This window comes from Parasteatoda tepidariorum, chromosome 1 (assembly GCF_982258835.1).
Source record: "Parasteatoda tepidariorum strain Cologne lab strain chromosome 1, Ptep-v5.0, whole genome shotgun sequence".
NCBI classification, from domain to species: Eukaryota; Metazoa; Arthropoda; class Arachnida; order Araneae; family Theridiidae; genus Parasteatoda; species Parasteatoda tepidariorum.
In genome coordinates, this window is record NC_141755.1 from 1,283,072 (window position 1) to 1,306,531 (window position 23,460).

At 29.4% G+C, this 23,460-nt stretch overlaps 1 protein-coding gene across 6 annotated transcripts in view; it reads left to right on the forward strand.

Annotated features, from left to right (window-relative positions):
* shot (dystonin-like protein short stop) overlaps nucleotides 1-23,460 on the forward strand; it is a 245,124-nt gene that overhangs the window by 59,462 nt on the left and 162,202 nt on the right. For 3 of the 6 annotated variants that reach the window (XM_016051218.5, XM_071180283.2, XM_071180284.2), the window contains exon 1: nucleotides 16,111-16,767. The exons of the other annotated variants lie outside the window; for them this stretch is intronic. In XM_016051218.5, coding sequence (XP_015906704.3) covers nucleotides 16,674-16,767 — 94 coding nt within the window. In that variant the 5' untranslated portion in view covers nucleotides 16,111-16,673. Of the gene's footprint in view, nucleotides 1-16,110; nucleotides 16,768-23,460 lie in introns of those variants that run through there. 6 annotated transcript variants of the gene reach the window in all.

A 23,460-nucleotide genomic window follows, 5' to 3' on the forward strand; every position in this document is an offset into this window, starting at 1 on the left:
ATAATCGTACACAAAATCCTGCACCCGCAACACATCTGCATGGCTGAACTTCTACTTGACGTCGAGTGTCTGCTCTTCGTACAGGCTTGATGCGGTCAGACATGATATGCAGAGAAGTATTCCATGACTTTTGTCACCTCAGTGTAAATATACGATAGTTATCGCAACTATGATCCGTAACAATTTATTCGATAATGATAACTGTCCCAAATATTGTGGTTGTCGATAAACTTCAGTTGGGGGGAAGAGAAAATATGGATTCATATGAAGATAAGAAGTAAGTTAGGTAAATAAAAAAGGTGTCTCGATATGTTGTGAAATATCCAATCATGGTGTATATCGTGATATTAAAAATTTTGATAGTGTCAATAGCGAATATTCTACTTCTGAACTTTAAAAATTATATATTCTTATAAATAATTTGCTATAGAAACATCCTTACATCATAATTATGATTCATATAGATTTTATCTTTAATATTTCTGCATATGCAATCAGTGAACCGTTGCAATTTCCTTTAAACAATCCTCAAAATGTCCACTTTCATTCAAATTTTGATGTCACCACTATTGTTTCATGTATTTATTGGAATTCAAAACAATTCTCTTGACATTCTTTCAGTTATTGCGGAATAAAAATAATGAAAATTTTGTGTATTTTTCATTCCCTCAAAATATGTGTTTTTTTATTATTTTTTTAATATACATTACTGAAAAGTATATATATATAAAAAAAGAATATAATTTTTTATGTAAATTTTATTCAAAGGAAAAGGTGACTGAGTACATTTACTCGACACATGGTTTTGTAAACAAAGTTTTTCGAAAGAAAAAATCAATTCTAAAGTGAAGCATTGTTCTTTTTCTTTGTGTGAGCCGTTACGTGTTGCCATGCTAACTTATTATTCATTCCAAAGAGTTAAAAAAATGTAGAAAGTTTAAGGTCGAACTAATACGGAGCGTAAAAGAACTTATAGCGCAAAAACTTTATAACATGTAAATGCGCGTATATGTGTTTTAAGATTCGAAATGCACAAGTCTTTTAAATTTTTTGTTCAAATACTGAAAATGAGTTGAACCTACTCTCAACAAAAGTAAATAGATTGATTAATAAGTAAAATATAGAAATAATAAATAAAGAAGTATATACAGAGTGTCCAATAAGTTCTCCTTGAGTATTTATTTCGTAACGTACGCATAAACCTAAAATGCTAGTGATTATTAACATGAAATGATTCATTTGAATTATAAAATTTTGTGACAAGATGTGTATTAGAGGCATATACAAATGGAATCAAAACTTTAAAAAAGTGTACGTTACTATAGTTTGTAATAAATAAGAGGTATTATTAATAAGTGTTATATTTTGATAATAAATAAGAGTTGTCACATTTACACTTAATGTAAAGAGACAATTAACTCGTAATTATATCTAATCCTTTAATTCTCTTTAAACTTTATTCCTTTTTTTCAATATAGCAATTTTTAATTTTAACTTTCTTGTTGACCTCCCTCATGGTCAACGCGGTCATCGCACTTCCGGTGGGGGAGAATCAACCCCTCTTTCTTTCTTACTTCTTTTATTTTTTAAGGGGGCTAACTTGTCTTGTCATTGGATACCTTCAAGTAAAGTCATCGTAGGTAAATCGTGACATTCACGATTCAGAAGTCAATCAGGTTCGACACATTCACGTGACGCTGCTTACCGGTGTCCAATTAAATTTGATTTAAAACACATGGTTAGACATAATCACTTCACTTCTTCTCAAGTTGCAAATATCCAATTTCAAGCCAAGTTTTCGAATAAATGGTGGAAAGTTGAGGAACAAAATAATGCATTCTCGGATTTTTCAAAAGGTAAGAAAACAAAGGAGAGAAAAAAAAAATCAGTTTTAAATTCGGCACAAGTACAATGAAAATTAATTAAATATCAAACTTTTTTTCTTCATTTAAATTTCGAGTCATTTTATTAATTTATCGTTGGCCGAAACTTCAATGACCTGATTAACTGGACATCTCATTACTCATTACAACACATAATAAGTTGAATCGTTGTTAATCTAATGAATCATTCTGCGATGTGAACTCACTCATGATGTCACTCTCTCATATTCGTGGGAATAGCACACGAGATATCGTGGGCAAGCATTATTTCTTGCCGTCTCTGGAGAAAAAGACAAATTATTTGAATCCACAGTTACTAAATTGGCAATTAATTTAAAACTGATAGAAGGAAAGAGTGATTGCCTTTCGTGAAGGGTTAAATCCGTCTTCTGTTAGGATATTTCGATGTTGTTTTACTGATGATTCTGTATCTGCAGGGATTCGAAAGTGAACCGGTCGAGATTTAATTATGCCTCACGTGATGATTAAAATATCATTGATAGACTCGTCTTGTCATGTATCATCATCCCTAACACAATTCATCGTCCACTCACATTTCTTAGAACAGTGTTTCCCAAACTTATGACTTTTGTGTACCCTTTCTAAATTTTTCGTAATGCTGTGTACCACTAATAAAAAAAATGAGTGTATTTTTTACTATAAAAAAAAATTGCACAAAAGTTAAAAATCACAACTGGCTGTTGACACCACTAATTATTAACTGCAAACTCCGCATAAAATAGCAAATAGAAAAATACGTAATCATAAATTTTCATGGCTAGCTTTGTTTTTAAATAGGTTTGTTTGAAATTTTCGTTTATTGCAAGATATTTAGCATAAGGACGCGTACCCTCGCTAAACTGTTCCCGTACCCCTGGGGGTACGCGTACCACACATTGGGAAACACTGTCTTAGAACATTGGAGGATTATAGGAACTTTTGTTTGTATTTTATGTTGTTCATTCTCTGAAGCGGAAAATAGTGCTCTTTATCGCGTCAGCTGGTATTAAATTTTCGATTTTTTTTTTAAAGAAGAGGTTCGATTTTTAGGAAAGAAGGGGTATTTTTTTTTGTAAAGAAGGGGTAAAACTGCGAGACAGTCTTTGCGATTTATTTACAAAATCAACACATTACTATTATGCCCTACATTTTCTCTAATTTTGAGTTTCTGTGTAATATTATTCAAAACTTCTACTAGAGTTTTTCTTGCAAAGAATAGCAGTTTTGTGATTCAGAAGCTTAAATATATATTGAAAATAGCGATGGGATATGGATGGCTTACCTATTTATTTTACATAATTTTTTTTTTGCTACAGATAACGGCAAGAGTTGCGATTAATCATAATTTCTATTCTCTTCACCTTGACGAAAATTTTACAGTTATAATAAACTAAAGATATTTTGATTTAAAGAGCTAGCTATTTTCCATTTACATAAAAAATTTCTACTTTTAACGAACCACCAGAAAAAATTTTAAGGTATTAAAAAATGATGATGCATTTCATATAATTGTATAAATGCTGAATAAAATTCGATTATTCTGGTATTTTTATTTGGATATTTAATAAGAACATTGGGGTCAATAAATACATTTACAACTCATTTAACAAATTAAAATAATTTTGTGAGAGAAAATCACTCGTAAAGACAACATTTTCTTGTATAACATTTATAGTTCAGCAGTTCTAACTGTTTTTAAATAATATCAATGACGGTCATCAAAATTGATAAAAGCACAAATTGAAATAAAATTTTGTCTATCATAACAAGTCTTTCTTCGTACTCTGGTTGTAAATAATCAATACATCGGCATTGATCAGCACTACGAAATCATGCACAAAAACTGAAATACATTTACCGACACAAGCTAAAACATATCCAATTTTTTTTTATTTATTATTCTTTATTTATTGTTTTTACATTATGAGATTTAAGCAAAACCCATTTCTAAAAATCAGTCCCATCAAAATAAAGATGGACTCTATTCAATATCATTTGGCGTAATGTTATAATTTGAGATCAATCAAAAATTTTTTCCAGGTACTTATTATCCCTTTCGTTAAACCGTAAAATCTTAATCTTTGTCCAAATATTAATATATTTAGTACGTATTAAAAAACGCCAATTAACCTCTTCGAGTCATATTAGTATTCTCAGGGGGTCGAGAATCAGGGTAAAAAAAATAAATAAAACTGATAGCCAAACTATTTTTATAGCAGTTTATTTGTGGGCAGGGTAGTAATGCTTTATTTAATTCACCCCTGTTTAGTTCGAATTAAAAATTGCACTTTTAAAATACTACGATTGGATGTGTTAGATTTAAAGGGAAAGCAAAACTAAGTCTGTCATATTAACTATGCCCAAACTCAAGCTACCGCTTTTTATTTTTTACTATCCTGATTCTGATTCCATTTATGACTCGCCCTTCCCGAAAAGGTTAATACAGTGAATTCGCGATAACTCGAATCTGATGGGACTGACGAAAAACTTCGACATATCGGAAGTTCGACTTACCGTTAGTTTCGGTTTTTGGACTTTCAAAATATTGTCAGATTATTTAATTAATGCTTATTAATTGCAAATCTTCTAATTGCTTACAATATTTAAGATCATTTTTCTGACAAGCCATTTCGATAAGACTGCTTGAAGCACTTTATGATACCCTGGTCCATCGGCTGCAACTTTGCTGTTGTGTTTGGCGGGAGAAACTGCAAGATTACTGCTTTCACATTAAGTAGATCACAATGCGCTGTGCATTTATCCATAAAGAGTATCACTTTTTTTTAGAGAAGAATTTCTGATCCAATTTTCTTACATAGTCTTCAAATAAAACTGATGTCATCCAAAACTTTTGTTAGACTTGTAATCCAAAGGATATGTTTTTACATTCTTGAAACATCGGGGATTTCGGTATTTTCTGATTACTGGAAATACCCAAGTAAGGGCAATTTCTCTGTCCTAGACGCATTTCCTCCAACTAGGACAGTCAAACTTTCCTTGCTCATTTTACCCCCTGAGCAGTTTTCATCCTTAAACATCATAGTCTTATTTGGAAGACATTTATAAATTAAACCCATTTCATCAATATTGAAAACATCATTTTAACTGTATCCTTGAGGTAAATTTGGTAACGTTTCATTTAACCACTGTTCACATACTTCAAGAGGGACAGCTTTAGCTTCTCCATGAAGAGTGCGAAAGACATTGTGTGTGTGTTGCAAAGGAAGGGGCAAGATATCAGCTCCTAGATTTTTTTTCCTTGCTTTAAAAGATCCCAAAAAAATCGAGTTAAAGGGAGTAAAATTCGAGTAATCGAGAATAATTAACATGAAATTGAAGATAAAAGGGTCGGGACCTCATAAAAAAATCGAGTTATAGTAATATTCGAGTTATCGTACTTCGAGTTATAGCGAATTGACTGTATAATAAAAATAGTACTTATTACCAAAATGAATTAAATAGTGTTGGCATCCATAACAGCTGGTAGTTTTTAGGGTTTTTATGAATGACCTTTTCTCCATTCATTTTGCTTTTTAACTCATAATTTCTTCTTTTTATTTCAACTTTTGCCTATAACTAAAATGAATTAATTCTTGAAATTAATTAGCAGTGACACTCATATTTTTATAAACATTCTTTTGGTGGACGAACTAATATGGGTACTTACATCGAGGGCCGCACGAAATTCTATGAACTATTATGGACGTCAGTGAAATTTAATTAAACGTGGTATTAAACACCACTGATATAAGTGCTGTGATAATAAGAACCTTTTATATCAATATAGGTCCCTGTACTGTAGTTTTTACCACGCTCCGAAACGGATAAGTATCCTATTATCAGCATACTACCCATTCATGGCGCTTAAATACAAAACCTTTTTATTTCATTTTTATTATTATTTTTTTTAAAAATTATTTTTCTTTATTATTATTTGTTGTTATTCCCGGTTCATACTCATAAAATGAGTTACTCGTCAAAAGAAAGATACATAAAGTAACCTGTGATTTTCTTGTTGAGATAGCGTTATTTAAGTTTATAAACACATGCTTTAAAACCGAAAATAAGAGGTTTCGTGTACCTCTTAAATACAGATTCGGTGACGTCATCGCCCTACTTCGCAAAATTATACGTCATACGTTAACAGGTTAGTTTAACTTGCGTTAACCCACGAAACTAACGATCCATATTTCATTAAAAAAATGCGTTAAAACTATTTTTTGATTGGTTGGAGCAGCAAGTAGGTAAATTTTTATTATTAAGCAGTTATCCAATTCTATGGAGAAACTCTTTCTTTGGTCGCGCAAACCGGTGATCGCATTAAAGTAGGTTTGGTTCAGATTTGCGGATTTGTATTAGGCACAAACACACATGCAAATAAACATTCTGCTTTATTTCTATCGATATTTTTAAATCCTAGATAGACTGGAACATTCATCTACTGAACCTTTCGAAATGATTCCATCACATTCACAACTAGTAAGATAAGTTATCATCCCTATAGGTGATAAGCATGGCTGCACATTTGTTACTTTTCGAGATCCTCACCTAACAATCGAATTTCAAAATAAACATTGGAGATATATTTTGAATGCTGAAAAACCCTCAGAAGACACGACTAAAAATGCGGCTAACATACGCAGAAATTTTTGTCGAAGGCAGAATGACTAATCTGTGAAAAAGCTCGGTAAATGTTTCACCAATACTTGGTGCAAAGTTTCTAATTGCATCATAAATTGGTTAAATGAATAATTGTTTTATTGAGGTTGAACCATAAATTGCTAAATATTATCTAGAAATACTTTCTTCTTAATTCAGTAATTAAAAAAACATAATAAAGAGGTGATTGAACCATTGCATATAAGAGCTAATTGAACCTCCTGAACAGCAAGTGTTAATTATTTCACACTTATAGAATACATTACACCACTTTTTTCACATGAATGATCTATGCATATTATAATTTTTTTAAATTTTATTTAAAAAAAAATTTAATAACCGGTATTGTAATATTTTTTTTAAAGCATACTGCTCATTTTATTGCAGTACATTTTTATAATTTACAAAGCAAAAATGCAATAATTTAAAAAAAAAATTTTTTATAGCAAAAAAATTTTCTTAAGCGAGCGGCGAAAAGCATTTTCTGCTTACTAGATATTTGTTTCTTTCAAAAAAACGACGTTATATATAATTATTATAAATATAATAAACTTGACAATATAGTATAATAGTATTATAATGTAATAATATTATAATATAATAGTTTTATAATGTAATTATATAGTTGTAAAGTATAAATTATAATATATTCGTATGAAACAATTACCAAATTCATTATACCTTTTATTTATTTTCTATCGAATTATTAAACGTTTTGGTGTCGGAAAAAAGTGTATTTGAATTTATGATATTCCAATAAAATATTAAATGCGTCTGAACTTATAAAAAATTTTACTTATTTTTTAATTTTTATTGATTTTAATAATACAATCAAGTGCTTATTTATGTTAATTGAGTTAAAATTTATTGAAAAAAAATTTTTTATTCTGTTTTTTTTTTTTCTTTATTTTTTATGGTTGTTTTTCTAAAAAAAATGATTTTTAATTATATTTCAGGTCCGTGAAGATTTCCCTTACACTATATTTTTCCCTCTCAAACACATAATCTCAATTCAAATCTAAGATTCTTTCTAATTTTCTTTTAGAAAAGATTTTCAAAATATAATTAAAACATTCAACTTTAGTCATTTATTTAAATTACAATTAAATTGTTAGATGGCGCCACCACTCAATAAAATTTAACCGTTCTAAACATGCTTCATTTTCGGTTTCATTCCAAGTTTCGTTTTGATTCAAGTGCTCAGTGGCCGATGATTTATTTTTTCCTCTAGCACTTTTTAAAAAAATTGCGCCCCAAGAAGAAAATTGCGCCCAATGAAAAGAAGTTAATAAAATTTAATTCAAAACCAATTTTAAGACTATCATTTTTAGTAAAAAATATATTTTTTGTATTAAAAGTATTTTTATATTCTAATTGGCATACCAAGTTTGTATAGTCGAAAGTGATTTTTTTACAAAAAATTATTTTTATAAAATTATTATTTTCATAGTAGCTAAAAAATATAAACTACGACTTTTGTACATCGTTCGCGAAAACTAAATGCATTCATTCGATTTAAAATAATGATTATCTAATGTTTTCCTTTTCACCATTCTTTTAAATATCTTGTTTCTGATTGTCTGTTGTATTGTTAAAACAAAGCAAATAGAAGATGAGTCACCGAAATAATATTCAATATCAGATACGTATCACTCAAGTTAGTTATCTCAATATTAAAACAAAGTAGTGTTTCAAAGTCCATCGAGGACATTGTTTTTAGTAGACTCATATTAATTAAATTTTTAAAAGAAATTATTAGTTTTGTCATATTCTTATTATAGCGTTTATTTGCCGACATTTATGTCAGATTGTTTTATTAAAATAACATCACTGAGTATCTACCTCACCTAGAAACTATTCATCCTATTTTTATTTTGTTCTAACCGATAGATAACCGAATTCGGTTTCAATAGATATTTCTTCTTTTTTGTGTGAAATCTTTTAAAATCTTTTTAAGTTTTAAAAGTTTATAATCTACAAATAAAAATTAAGTTTTGAATTCGAAATAAAATACTACGTTACATTGTTCAAAATTTGATTGTCTATAATCTTTTAAAAACTAATCATTTATAACTACATTGTCTCTAAGATTGAAAAAAATGTTAGAAAATGCAGTTAAAGCTAAAATATTCGTTTGTGCTGCTTGTTGCACTTTATCTTAGCTGTTGCAGAGCTTCTGAAATTTGACAATTCGGAAAATTATGTTAAAAAATTTTTCTCTCCATTATAAAATTTTTATAAAAAAATTGCAAAAAAAAAGAAGAAATATTTTAACTAAAATTTGCGAAGGATGAAAATCAGTTTGAATAGGATGGTATCAATGTTTGTGTTGAATATTTATGTAGATCAAAATATTATTTCTGATTAAATTTCTGACAGCATCAGAACACTTCAGATAAACTAGTAAATTATTTAATTTGAGTTTTAAATTATTGTCAATGTCTTCAATGAGAAACAGAAAGGTCTTTCAAATTAAATGTTATCTTTTTTTTCTTTAATGTCTGGGAAGCATTTATTTCATAATTTCTTAATTGATCTTCTAGTCTCAATCGATAATAGCTTTTCATTCTCTTTGAAGTTGATTGCTTTATAAATCCCTCTTCCACGCAAACATTAAAAATAACTTAGATTTTTACAAAATGTTCTGTTTTGACGATTACCTTAGATTTACCAATTTCAGTATTCTAAATAATAAAGCGTCTTGTGATCGAAACATTTCCATTTTTATAGAAGGAGGAATAAATAATTATGGTGGAGTGGTTCATCTTCATTGATGTCGATTTTTAGAGTAAAACGTCGTTTTTTACACTTTGAGTTCTGTTATAGTAGCAAAAATATCTTCTATCGCAACAGTAATAAGTATATATAAATAATTTTTCGAGAAAAGTTTTGATCAAAAAAGGAGATTTATGCATTATAGGGTTAAGGAATAAAATTATTATTTAAAAAAAAAAAAAAATTCGGTAGCTATTTCGAGTGATATTTGTAGGATCGTATACTTCTATCGAAAAAAATCGATAATGAGAGCTATAAATTGTGTATCTGCGTTGGTTATGTTGCGATACTGTTACCAAGGAAACGAAGACAACATTCACTGAAAAGATTTCTTTAGTAGAGCAACACGTTAACTTATAACATCATAAAAAAAAGTCACATTTCGTTCAAAACGTATGTAAACCATATAGTCATACAAATAGTATTTGGATTTTATTCTAAGAAGGCTTTTTGCATTATTCCATTTAGCTCGAATTCCACTGTTCCTACTTTTACTTGATTTACAATTATCATTAAATATTTATCTGTCATACGGCAATTGGGTACAACCAGGGCTAAAGCGAGAATAGAAGGGCTGGTTTACTCCTTTGAAGAAACTCTTGTCTCGCCAAACCTCCGATTTTCTCCTGTGACGTCACGTCGGCGCGAAACTTGAACTTTTAGTTCAAGAACGGAGCGTTCGGTCTAACTAGCTCTAACTAATATTGGAGCATTCCTTTATTTGTCACCTTTCACAGCATAAATTAAAGTTTTTAACCCCTTTAAGTTTAAAGTTTAACCCTTTAAGTCTCTGCTCATTATTATTTTTACTCCTGATATATCACTACTATTTTGATCAATAGAAAAATATATCACAACTATGATAACATGTGTAATTAACTATGTTTTAGTTGAATTTATGAACTGTTACAATTGACCCCTTAAGTGGGGACAATTGTAACAAGTGCACGACTGTCAAAAATTGTTAATAACTAATATAATAACATTTAAAATAAGGTATTTTTTTCCTAGTAGAGGATAGTCTACTTTACTCGTCTGTCAATTAATACTAATAATATATTGGATTTTTTGTTAGTTAAAAATAGTTAAGTAAAAAATGTGACACTTGACCCCACTCTCCCCTACTCTAGGTATACCTGAACTCATTTTCTTTAAACGTTAAAATTTTACACATCAATGCTGACGAAACGAAATTTCTAATGAAAATCTTCTCCCGCGATATAACTTCCCTTAAGATTACTGTAAGTCCGAATATTTTTGTGTCGAACATACATGAGTGTTACCCGCAAGTCGTGATTTCGTCGTCGACTAGAAAGTAGTAAATTGTTAGTTAAAAAAAAGAAAAAATGCTAATTACGGAAAAAAGCAGTAGCAAAAATTGCTAGTAACACCTCATAGTCTGAAATTTCGATTGTTTCTCTTTTTCATGTGATTTTTTCAAATTCCGATATTTTTAATACTATGCTATTACGATACGGAATTTCGCATTAAAGTTATCACTTTTTGACGCTCTCGATAAACAACGACGATTCCTTCATTTCTCTACATCCTTTTCCTTCGATAGTTATTTTTCGTTTTTTTCTTCGGCGATCTCCATATTATTTTTCGAATTCAGTATTTTTATTAGGATAATATTGCGATACTTGAAGTTCGAATTTGAATAATCAATTTTTGATGCGCATGATTCGTCACTGTTCCGTCGTTCATTGCCGTCGTTTTCTGATCCGTTTCTCGGCAGTCATTTTAGCTATTTTTCGATAGGACGGCATTTAGTCATCCGAATTCTGATATTTTCAATACAATGTTATTACGACACGTAAATTTCAAACTTAAGTAATAATATTTTGATATACTCAATACGCGACGATTCCGCCGTTAAACCATCTCGCTTATGAATTGTTCTTTTTCTGAGTTATTTTTTGATTATTTTCCCGTTTCAACACAGTTTATTAAATTCCGATTTTTTAATGCGATATTTCGACTCACGAATTTCGAATTTGAATAATCATCTATTGGCGTGGCTTTATTCGCGACTATTCCATCGTTCAACTACTATGTTTACCAACAATTTTCTCAAGAGTTATTATTATTTTTTTTTCCAGAAAATATTTTCAAGAAAAAAGTTATTTTAAATATGTTATTACGATGCTTGAATTTAAAATCCTTCTGACGATTATGCGGACGTCAATGAATGTCATTTTCTAAACGTTGTCTCTGCAGTTACAGTTACAGTTAGTCTTGAGACTAAAAACCGGGTCCGGGTATTCTGTACATTTTTTTTGCCAGGTCCGGGTAATGAAAGAAAATGTGGCCGAGTACCCGGTACATTCCTACTTATGACTGCTCAATGTCTTCATATTTAAGTTTTTTATTGCCAACGCGAAAAAAAATTCCATCAGTTATATTACAAGACGTATTAGTGTTTCACATAACAAATATGCTCTGCAAACGGGAGACACACACACTATTTGATACCTACAGTTAACGAATGTTTTTTATCCAGCGATTTTTACTTTAATCAGTTCTTAACTTCCCATGGTGTATTTGGCGATCACCAAGCTAGGATGTTTCAAAAATCCTCTGCGTGCAAATATTGCGGTCACTATCAGACTATTAAACATCTGATGCTTGACTGTCAAAAATTTGCAACCATTAGGGGAAATAGTTTTGACAGAAGAGGCGACATAAGATCTTGGTGCAGGAGTAATAAACAGAGGCAAATTATTAAAAACATCATTAAACGCACCCTGGAGGACGCACTCGCCCCTGATGACATTTTGGATCCGCTCTACACGAACTAAACTCAGTCCCGGTTGTTGGGCTGCCCGCCTGTTCGCTTCCCGTTATTTTGACAACGTTTTGTTGTTTTACCTATCTCATTCGCTTTTTAATTCTGTTTTAATCTATTTATTCACTACATTGTGCTTTTTAATTGGCTTATTTACATTGCCTATCCTTGCTTTGCAAATTTTAGCGTCGCCTTTTAATTGTATTTGATAATTGTTTGTTTTACCCTTGGCCAAGGTTTTACCACTTTACATCTTCACCTCCTTTTGTTTTACATGTGAGAATTTCTTGGCTCATTACGCCTTGTTCTTCTGTCTTACCTGTTGTCAATTTGTCATCGACTGTATTGGTTCTTTGACCTATATTAACTTAGGACCCCCGTTTACCTGTGACCTTTTAATGTTTTCTTATGTTCACTTCAGGTACACGTTTTTTTTTTTTTTTTTAATGGTTCACTTCATGTTTTACTGTTCTTGAATACATCACTGCGATGTGTTGTAAAATTTTTCATTTGTGTCTTTGGCTCACTATAAGGGAAGCCCCGTCGGCTTCGGCACTATAAGGCGGGACTCTCGGAGCATTTTAATTATTTTACTGCTGTTGCCATCAGACTCTGTAATGTTTACATAATGTTACTCTGTAATGTTACTTTTTGTATTTTATGTACTTTTCGGTTTTTCTTGGTTTTAATAAACATTTACCCGTATGCCCTAAATTGGGGCAGGTCGGGGTAAATATTTCATATAACAAATATCATCGTTTTTCACTTTTGCAAGCATCACTATTTTTTAGACACTAAAAAATAACGAGAATACAATGACTTGCCAAACATAGTGGTCAGATTTATGAGAATTAGAGCTGACTGATGATATCTTGATATATCACGAAATATCTTTTAGTAGATTCAACAATATCGACAACGATATTTATATGAATGTATTCAAGTGCCATATCGTGAATACCATGACATACGATAAATACCGACCATTCGATAATTGTTGACTACTATAATGTTGCGATCATTATCCACAACGATAAATATAATATATTATGAGTATTATCTATAGCAAAGTTTATCGAATGCGATAGTGTTTGAAACATTTCATTTGGGCAGCAAAATATGGATGAATGTTAAAATAGTGTAAAATGAATTGAAATGGAGAAATGTCGCTAGATATCGATTGTTCTCAACGATATAGGGCGATATTAAAGTCTAATATCAACCAATAAGAGTCAAAGGGTGTGTATCATTTTAATTAGCATTCATCATTTCAGGATCATTCGTTGCTTGGGCCGATAGTATGAAAGGACAATTTTTTCTTTATCGTTCGTTTTGAAACTTTTATTTTTTCGGACTTTCTGGTTATAATTAAAATAAATAAACTATCAGCGTCAGTCAGTCAAAATATAGGGAAAAATAAGATAAATAAATTTCGAAAATGACTTGATACTTTTTCGTTTATTTACCTTTTGAATAGAACATAAAGAATAGTGTTGAGAAAAACTCTAGAAAACATTTAGTTTCTTTGCCAAAAGTCATATAAGGAAACAAAACTTGTGTTGATGAGTTTTAGAAATCTCCTGTTTATTGAAATTCTAAGATAAGAAACTCTCAAAATGGCGCCCGACTTTCATCTAAAACAGAGAAACCTTTGTTTTGATTAAGATTTCTTGATTATCTCTTCCAAGATATTTTATGAGATTCATCCGTCTACAAAATTTGTTTGTTCTCAAAAAACTTTTTTGAAGTTTATTTTTTGGAGATGTTGGTAGAGATGCTACAAAACCAAAAGTAATAGTTTGATCGAAAGTTGATGTATTTTAAGGGCTTGGGAAAAGTCATTCTTTTTTTTTTTAACAAACCTTTTCTTAGTAATGTTTACAGATAGGTGCTTACAATCTATCTGGAATTTCTATTCGATAACAGCACAATACACATAAGTATCCATTAGTATACGCGGAAACGGTGGTGATTTAAACCCCCCCCCCCCCAACACGCTTATCAAATTATCACGACCTGTTTATGCTTAACAATATTCCTCTGCATACCAACTGCTTTGTTTACGAATTCCATGAAAAAAATACCATTTCAAAAAGTATGGTTTTGATGCATTGAGTTTTCTTTGATAAAGATGGTAAAAATTTAAAATATCTTTAATTTATTAGGATAGCAACGCTTCGTTATTTTAACCTTTTAATTTTAATTAATAAAAGTTTAAAATATTCTGGAGGCACTTTTTTAATTAAAACAATTTCGGATTTTTCATTATTCTCGGAAGAAATAAATGGTGGCTGAAATTTCGCTGCAAAATTTATTATTGAGTTATAACTGAACTGAATAATTGATTTTATTTTTGAAACCGTTGTAAGCAACCAGCTAACAAAGTTTAAATGCTTAACTTTTTTTTTACTTAACTAAATTTAACTCATTTAAATATATATCGAAATATCTGAAATTTGACTCTCATTTGAATCGTTGACTCTTCCTCCCCTTCTCTCTTTGAAACAGTCAACTTACAAAGCTTCTTTGCTCATCCCTAAGTTTTGAATTTTATTCAGAAGTCATGTATGATATGGATTAGAGTGCAATCGCTCTCTTTTTATTCTATTAATGATGCATTTGTGGGAAAAAATTCGATTATGACTAAATTCAAATCAGTTAAATGATAGAGAGTATTCTGCTGTTCCTAGAACTGTTTGCCTGAAACTCTGTATCATTGTACCAGAGGTTCCAAATTTTTTCAGCTATGGAACCCTCAATGATTTACCTTTTTTAAGGCGAAACTCTGAATTTATAAATGATAAAGCATACAAGAGCAATTGTGAGAATATTAACCCATAAAAGACTAGAAAATATGAAATACGAGAAATGAAATTAGGTTTTATAATTGACAGTTGAATTCATCGAATTAAGTTTTATAGTTGTTTTTTAGGATAGACATAAGCGAAAATGAATAATCAATAAAGCCAAATTATGGTCAATGTTGAAATGAGAGTCAAAGGAAACATTAAAAACCAGGGAAACATTTCTTTATTAATGAATTTAGTTATTTTAATTTGAAAAACGCGATGAAAAATATTAATAGAATTTTTCATAAATGCAAGTCCTTTTCATAATATATTCAGTATGTTGTTAGGAAGATAATATATATATATATATATATATATATATATATATATATATATATATATATATATATATATATATATATATATATATATATATATATATATATATATATATATATATATATATTAAATTTCCTTTTTGTTGGCGTTTTACTTTCATTTCATAATGACAGCCGAAGTATTGAATAGATTATTAATTCGATTGAAATATAAATAAGATTTCAAAAATCAATGCTATGAAATTAACCCTTCCGCGGAACTGAAAGTATTTTCAAAACCAAAATAGTGTTCTCGAATTTTAAGGGAATCTTTCTTTGACTCTTGATTTCATATTTTTTAAATAGTTTTCGTACGTATCTTCGCAAACAACAAAGCATTTTACCTGAAATTTGCGATTTAATTCAAATTCATTGAAAAATATTTAATAAGTCATTTCATAAAAACTTTTTTTCTTTTACTGTTTTCGCAAACCTTTACGACAAATCTTTTAAAAAATTCCCGAAAAAAAAATAATTCTAAATAATATTTATCTGAGTAAATATTTTTGATTTGATAAAAAATATTTATATTTGAAGCATTATTTATCTTATTGTTTAAATATTGTTGCATTTATATTTTTAATTATAAGTGCATTGTTAAAAAATTTTAAAAAAATTTGATAAATACTGTAATGAAGTACAAAACGAAAAATTGAAGTGATTTGCAAGAACATTGCTTTTTCCGTAAGTAATGCTAATAATTTAAATTCGAAAAACAATATCTCTGGGGCTAAAAACTCGAAAATCTCATTCTTTCTCTCACAGAAGCTGTAAATGTGATTATCTTTGATTGGCGGAAAAACTCCCGTGAGCTCTCCAGATGGCGTTACGGTAACTAGTGGGTGTCACTAATCTCCAATTCTTCTCAAAAACCTATAGCGGAAAAACTTTTCCATCGGAGGAGTTTTGTAACCGTCCGAGAAAAGCAATCAGCTGTGCAGACACGGCGCCGTACGCATCATCCGGTCAAGTGTATGAATCAGAGTTTGTGGTCACCTGGTGACAGACCGTCAAAATGTGAAGAAAAAAGTTATTTTAAGATTTTAGAATAGTTAAATGTTTATTATTTCCCCAAAATATGCAAGATTAGGCCTAACTTTGCGTGGGCCTTTGGATGCCGGCTAACCAAAAAAGGGTGTCAACAACATTGATTTTTTAAGTGTGTGTGATCCAACCTCCAAGGCTCTCGCCTACTTCATGTTTAGGATTGTTTTTTATTTCACTTTTGATTTCTGGTGTCCACGCCAAAACTTTCTTTAGATCGTAACCACCTGTATGTGTACACGTAAACAGGGAGCGATTCTTCCCATCAATAAGTAGCGAAGCAGACGATCTTTCCAGCTGATTTGTTGTATCGTGAAAGTGTTTGTTTTGGAATCGTTTTGTTGACATTATTAGCTCCATGGAGCTGATAATGGAAAATCATACTAATGGAACTAATGGGGAACAAGATCCTAGTTTGATTCAATATGAATCTAGTTTGTATAAATTTAAAGGTAATTTATTATGTTTTATTTCCATTTATTGTTTTTAATATATTTATACTATTGCCTTATCATACATTAAATCATTAAAATATTTATCTTATTCAATAATGTTAATTTAAATTTTTATTACAGTTTTAATTTATTAGTGAATTATGTTAATTTACCATCAAATGATTCGTGTTATTGGTAATTGAAGAGCTTAGAGTGAAAAAAAGGTTCTAAATGACATTTTACTGAATGAATTTAGGAAGAATGTTTACGTTACACATTTTCTCCGTAAAGCAGTCTTTTTTCAAGATCTGACTGTAGAAAGTTAAGTTTTATAAATGCAGACTGTTAAAACATGTTTTGAAATCATAAATTTTATTTTGAGTTGATTGCATAACGATTTAATGTGGGATTATCGGCGGTGGAATATTTGTTTTGTTAATTATTGTTTTTTAATCATTAAGTTATTTTATCTTAAAGCATTATTAAAGATAAAAACCAACCATTTTAGAATTTTATTTAAATATCAATTGAAAGACTTATTTTACATTAAAAAATGAATTAAAAATAGAGTTTAGAAAATTAAATTTTCTGGATTTATTTTTGTTTATAAAATATACTTTGATGTCAATTATCTTTTCTTCGAAACCGTTATCTTGCAAAAACATCTGCTTAGATTTCTGCAATATTGGTTAGAATAATATCAATCTTTTTGGAAAATGTTATTTGAAATTAGTTCTAAACGTTATATGAAGTTTGGAATAGTTAGCTTATAACTCGAATGTTATAGTGTTTTTTGAGATATTCGGAGTTTTATCTAAAAACTATAGATAGAAAAAATTATTCTAACAAAATTTTAATAATTCACTCGGAAATTTCGAACTTTTGATCTTGCCGAATTTTAGGCAATATTATTAAAAAAGTGGCTCATTTTTATCTATTTTTAAATAGTTATCACTTCAATAAGTGTTTGGATATTAGAGGCATTTAAAATATCACTAGCCTTAGCTTTTTTCATGAGTTCTCTTAGTTAGGCTTGAAACATAAATTGTATTCTCCACTAATTTTAGCTAAAATATAAAATATTGCATGATATGAATAATATATCTATGGAGATTTTTTATATTTTAGAAGTAAACTTAAATTAAGGAAGTCTATTCTTGTCATGAATGTAAAATAAATTTTTAAACATTATTGACTTACAGGAAGGTATACTTAGAACTTAGTTAATGAGAAATGGTTCGAATTACTATAGTTAGGCTTCTTTAAACTCATAGGGTTAGTTTTACTCACGCATAAATTGAGCATTGTTTAGAAGTTCTAAGCTAAAGTTTTTTCTTTCAAATCATTATTTTTAATTCCTAATTTATTCTTTAAAAAAAAAATGATTATTTAGACTTTTTAAGAAAGGAAAGTACTTTTTTTGTTATTTCACCAGTAATGAAAAGCAATATCATCAAAACGAAATTTTGAAAACGATACTTAAGTAATAAATTTTAATTGTTAAATACAATTTGAGATATGCACTATTGTTTGTAGATTGTTTTGGAACTAATGGCTGTTGCATTAGCTTGACAGTTCTGATAACCTTATCTAACATACTTTGTTACCTTCACGTGATCTAAGTGCTGGGATATTTTTGTGTTTACCTGTTGGGATTTGTTATAGATTTAGTTATTATCTGATATTTTAACAGTTTACAGAACATATATTTTTAAGGCTTCATGGAGTATTTTTGGATTTTTCATACTTGATTTTTTATTTTATATCGTTGTGGTTATGTTTATTTGCCAAGTTGTACAAAATGTTCAATTTATAAACAAAATAAGAATTAATCAGTGGCGCAAATTTCGTTGTACCAGTAAAAATTTCTAATTATGCCACCTACTTCTCTAAGATTTCAAATATAACTAATTTCTTGTTAATAATTCAGAAATTATTTTAAGCCAAAACAAATATTTTTTTCCGCTGAAATCTCAGTAGTTGGATTAAATATTTGGATCTATTTTTTTTTGTTGCAAAAACTACTTTAAAATTTGGAATGGATTTTTTAAAAAATTATGTATTTACAGAAAAATTACCGCAATTTCGGACATTGGGGCAGTTAAACATAGTGAGAATGTTTATATAGTTTACTCCACTAATGAAAATTTATGTTCAATTTCAATTATTTCCAATCATACTAGTATATTTCAGTTTAACGTTAAGTAATTGATTGTAAAAAGTAATTGTATTTTAATTTTTTTAAACGCTCTACTATTTCTATATTATAACTGAAAGAAAAGCATTTGTGCATAAAAATACTATGAACGAATTTGCTAATTCAAAGAATATATTAAAACATTACAAAATAGACAATTAAAGCATCTTTATAATGAGTGCTAAAATTATGACTTCAATTTTACGAGTAACTTTTTAATTTAACTCACTCTAATCATTTATTTTGATACTAGTTTCTTATTTTTCTTAAAGTAGTAAATTACATCATAAGTACGATAATTATTAAATTTCACTGATGGTCTCCTCTTTCACTGAACATAGAATATCGTGATTAGTTTAATTGGAATCGAGCGTTAACCTGATTCATGCTGATGATGGCGGCAAGTGCAGAGTTCAAGATCCTTCAAGGGTTGTAGTGAATAAGCTTTTATTCAATCATCATAAGAGCAAAGAAAGAAATTCTCCAAAAACTCTCCCCTCTCGTTTGACGATTCCGATAATATGACTCATTTATTAAGAAAGAAAATAAAAGTTTTTATGACTTCCTTAGGAGTGGGAAAAAGGGTTTTTCTTTTTTTTATAATATGTATCTTTTACCTTTTATGTATCATTTCTTAGACGAGAAGAGCACGAAATATTTATAGAATGAAGTACAGTTTGAAATATTTTAAGTCTGAAATTCAAGATAAAAGCGTATCCCATAATAAAAATTTAAAAACAATATTCAAGACCCAAAATGTCGTGTTTCTTTAGCCTCAAGTTATCCTCGTAATTCTTTTAGTTGTTGTTTAGTAATCTGAAATCAAAATGTTAACATTCGGCGATTGTAAAAAAGAAAAAAAAATACAATTCGTCATATTTAGAAGTTTGATATTAGTTTTAAAAACGAAATGATTAGTTTAAAAAACCAAAATTCTGTAGTAGGTTGTGTCATTACAATCATTCTGAATTCAAAATATTTAGAAAACGAGTAAACATTGCCTTTTATGTGATTGTTCGAATTTTGACGTAACATTTAACAAGACTAGGTCAGTGACGTCATGTTGTGACTCAGTGCTTTTACTTGGATGATTGCGCAGGTATATCTTTTGCTTTCATTTATTTTATTTTTCCTTAGGAAGAAAATTTTTCCATGTTTATCTGATTTTTTTTTTTTTTTTTCTTGCTTAATAATGTGGCTTTTACTTTCCTTGGTGTGTCGTGTCTGATGTTTTTATGCATTTTTTTCACCTATCAGTTTTTAACATTTTTATTGGTTAAGAACTTTTTATTATTACTGTTTTTTCTAAACACTTAATTATGTTATGGTTACCATCTTTTTAGGGATGCCCTGTTTATTTTTGTAATGATAAGAAGTACATTATTTAAGTTTTATAATTTAAAAAAAAAAGAACAAAAAACAAAAAATGAAAGAAATTTGATTAAATTTATTGATTTATATATCTTATTAATTTATTTTATTTTTCAGCTTTTCGTTTTAATTTGTTGCGCAGTGATTTATTGCTAGTTTAAAAATATACCCGAAACTATACTACGCGTCAAATTTACTATACGGTATTTTAGAAGCTACTACAGATGCTACCCGCAATAAAGAAGAATGGTTCTTTAATTTTAAAGAAAAATTCCTGAGGAAAACAATGAGTATAGATTAAAATTTTTGTTGCATTTGAAATTTATAAGGATCTTCAATAAATAATTGTTACGAGCTGTTTATCACCATTTATTGTTTTTAATTTTATATTTTGCTTAATTTAAAAAACATATATTTCTTATTTTTCGTCGCTAATAAGTTTCTAAAGGTGTTCGTTTATTACTACTATATACAATAGCAACCCTTAGTGCAAAATCAAAAGAATAAAATTTAAGTTTGGCGGGGTATAATTTAATGGTGTAAGAATGTTTTTTTTTTTACCTCAAAATTAACGAAATTATTTTTGTGTTAGCGGTTTTTGTTTTAAAAACTGGAATTCATGCTATCATGAAGTTGATAAAATATTTTAATGTGTTGTAGCGTTTTATATAAGTAAAAAATAAATTAGAATATATATTTTTTCTATGAAGAGTATGATTCTTGGATCAGACCTTTTGCATTATAAATTTGATATGAGCGAATAGTGTTTTACAAGTGAAGGGTAAATTTGGCATTTAGTGTTTCATTATGAAATTGGAAAGCAATTCCTTTTCTATGGAAAAATATCTTTTATAGCATTTGACAGATACTTTCTAATTTAAAAGTAAGAGAACAAACTGATACAATTTTCACTACATTGGTTTTTTTAGCGAAAAAATATTTATTTGCTTGCGCCCTATTCATTAATAAAGCATAATTAATTATAATAAAATCAACTGCAAATTTTAATTGTAACTAATTATTGTAAAATTAGCTGTAAATATGACAACAGTAAGAATGACAAAGATTATAAAATACTCGATGTTGAACTCAGTATTAAAAGTGCGATGCTGGCGCCATTGTTTCTCTAGAGCAGGGATGGGCAAACTTTTTTGGTCGAGGGCAAAATATCGAGGAAAAAAAGTTTGGTGGGCCGAGTAGATACTTCTGGAAAAAAAAAAAAAAAAAAAACGTATACAAGTTTTAATTTAAATATTTAATGAAATTGCGATTTCATTTTTAAACGTTTCGTATAATGAGGTTCGAAGTGAGATGTGCTTATTTTAAGAAACGAGGCTAAATTCTTGTCTGTTAGTCTACTTCTGAAAGGATTTTTCATAAGGTTTATAGTTGAAAACACTTGTTCACATATGTAAGATGAAGCAAACATAGCCCTGATTTTCTGGGTTTTACAATTGCATGATATGTGTGCAATCTTTCCATACGCAATAAATAATGTTACAACTCGCGCCGGCAGAAAAATCCGCACCTTCGAGCTTAAAATTTCGCGGTCTACCACATGTGAAGTACAATTCACCTATATTTGTTTCCATATGTGTGCTCCTCGAGAAAGACAAACGGTCGTTGGAGCCAATCTACGGCTATTCTATAAAGAACTTCTGCTTTCAACATTTTATATTGAAGATGTCCGTATTCCATCATGTACTATTTCCATCAATTTATATTTTGTAGAACAAAAATAGGGAACGTAAAAAGGTCATCAGTAGCTTTAAACATAGTAGACAAGAAAATGGATGTATAATGTATCTTGTTTATATTCACCACGGATCGGCAAGTTAAAATTCTATCCGCGGGCCGGATAAAACCTTCCGGCGGGCCGTAGTTTGCCCATCCCTGTTCTAGAGGTTAAAGATAAAAAATATTTAGCTATTGCTATCTTGAAAACAATATTTTCAATCTTGTAACTAAACGTAATCATTTAATTTATTAACATGTGTCGTTATTAAAAATGTCACGTTTCACTCAAAATTTCATGAAAAATACCAAAATCCTCTTACCATTTATTTTTAAACTGGCTTTAAGTGAAAATTATTTTTATATGATAAAATGTTTTCATTACTGAAGTGAAAATAACGAAACATTTTTTTAATGTCTATTAAAATGTATTGATCTTTTCTTGATGCATTATTTATTCTAAGCCCGAATCACTCCGAATTCCTTTTTCACATCAATAATTTGTTTTGGAACGCACTTCTTTACAAGCGGACATTATTTATATTTTTGAAATTTGCAATTCTCAGACTAAAAAAAAAATTTTTTTTTTCTTAAGAACTATTAAAATACAGCTTTTTACATTTTTCTGAGAAACTACTAAAAATGTGTATGTGTCATTTTCTAATTTTTCACATTTCAATAGACTCCGTAAAGAATTGAATATAAATTATGTACGCCCATTTATATCAGACGATTACTCTCTTTCTGGATATTTTCTCATGTCGGGGTTGCATGATATGATCCCCCAGGGCACGTTAGGTGTCCAGGCGGCATTGCCTGTTCATCCACATTCCACTTCTAATCTTGGTTTTTAGTGATTGCTGTGTGTTTCCTTTTAAGAAGAGGGAGTGGATACTTATCTGAATTAGACCACCTCTCTTTACTATTTCGACAATGACCTTGATTTTACCCATAGTTAGGGCATTTGTTATCCCCCCCCCCCATTTGTAGGAACTATATTTGATTAGGCTTTAGCATTTTATTATGTTTAACCTTCCCTTATAGTTTATTGATAAATTGAATGTCAGTTGGATAATTGTTATGTTTGTTCCAGTCGTTTCTTTTTAGTTATTTATCTGTGGGGGGGGGGGTAACTGTAAATGAAAGTTTTCGGAAGTTTTTAGACATAACGAATAATAAATAATCATATTAATATTTTATCTATAACATAGATGCTTTTATTCTATTAATTAGCCTTTAATACCTTACTGTTACGTATTTACTTAAGCGGACACTTTACCTCGGGAGAAGCTCTGTTAATCGCAAATTCTCTTTTCATAAATAATTTAAAATCTATAAAAAGTGAGTTCAGGCAAACCTAGATTAAGCCATGAAGTTTTGAATTCTGAAAAGAAATGTTCAAAATGAAA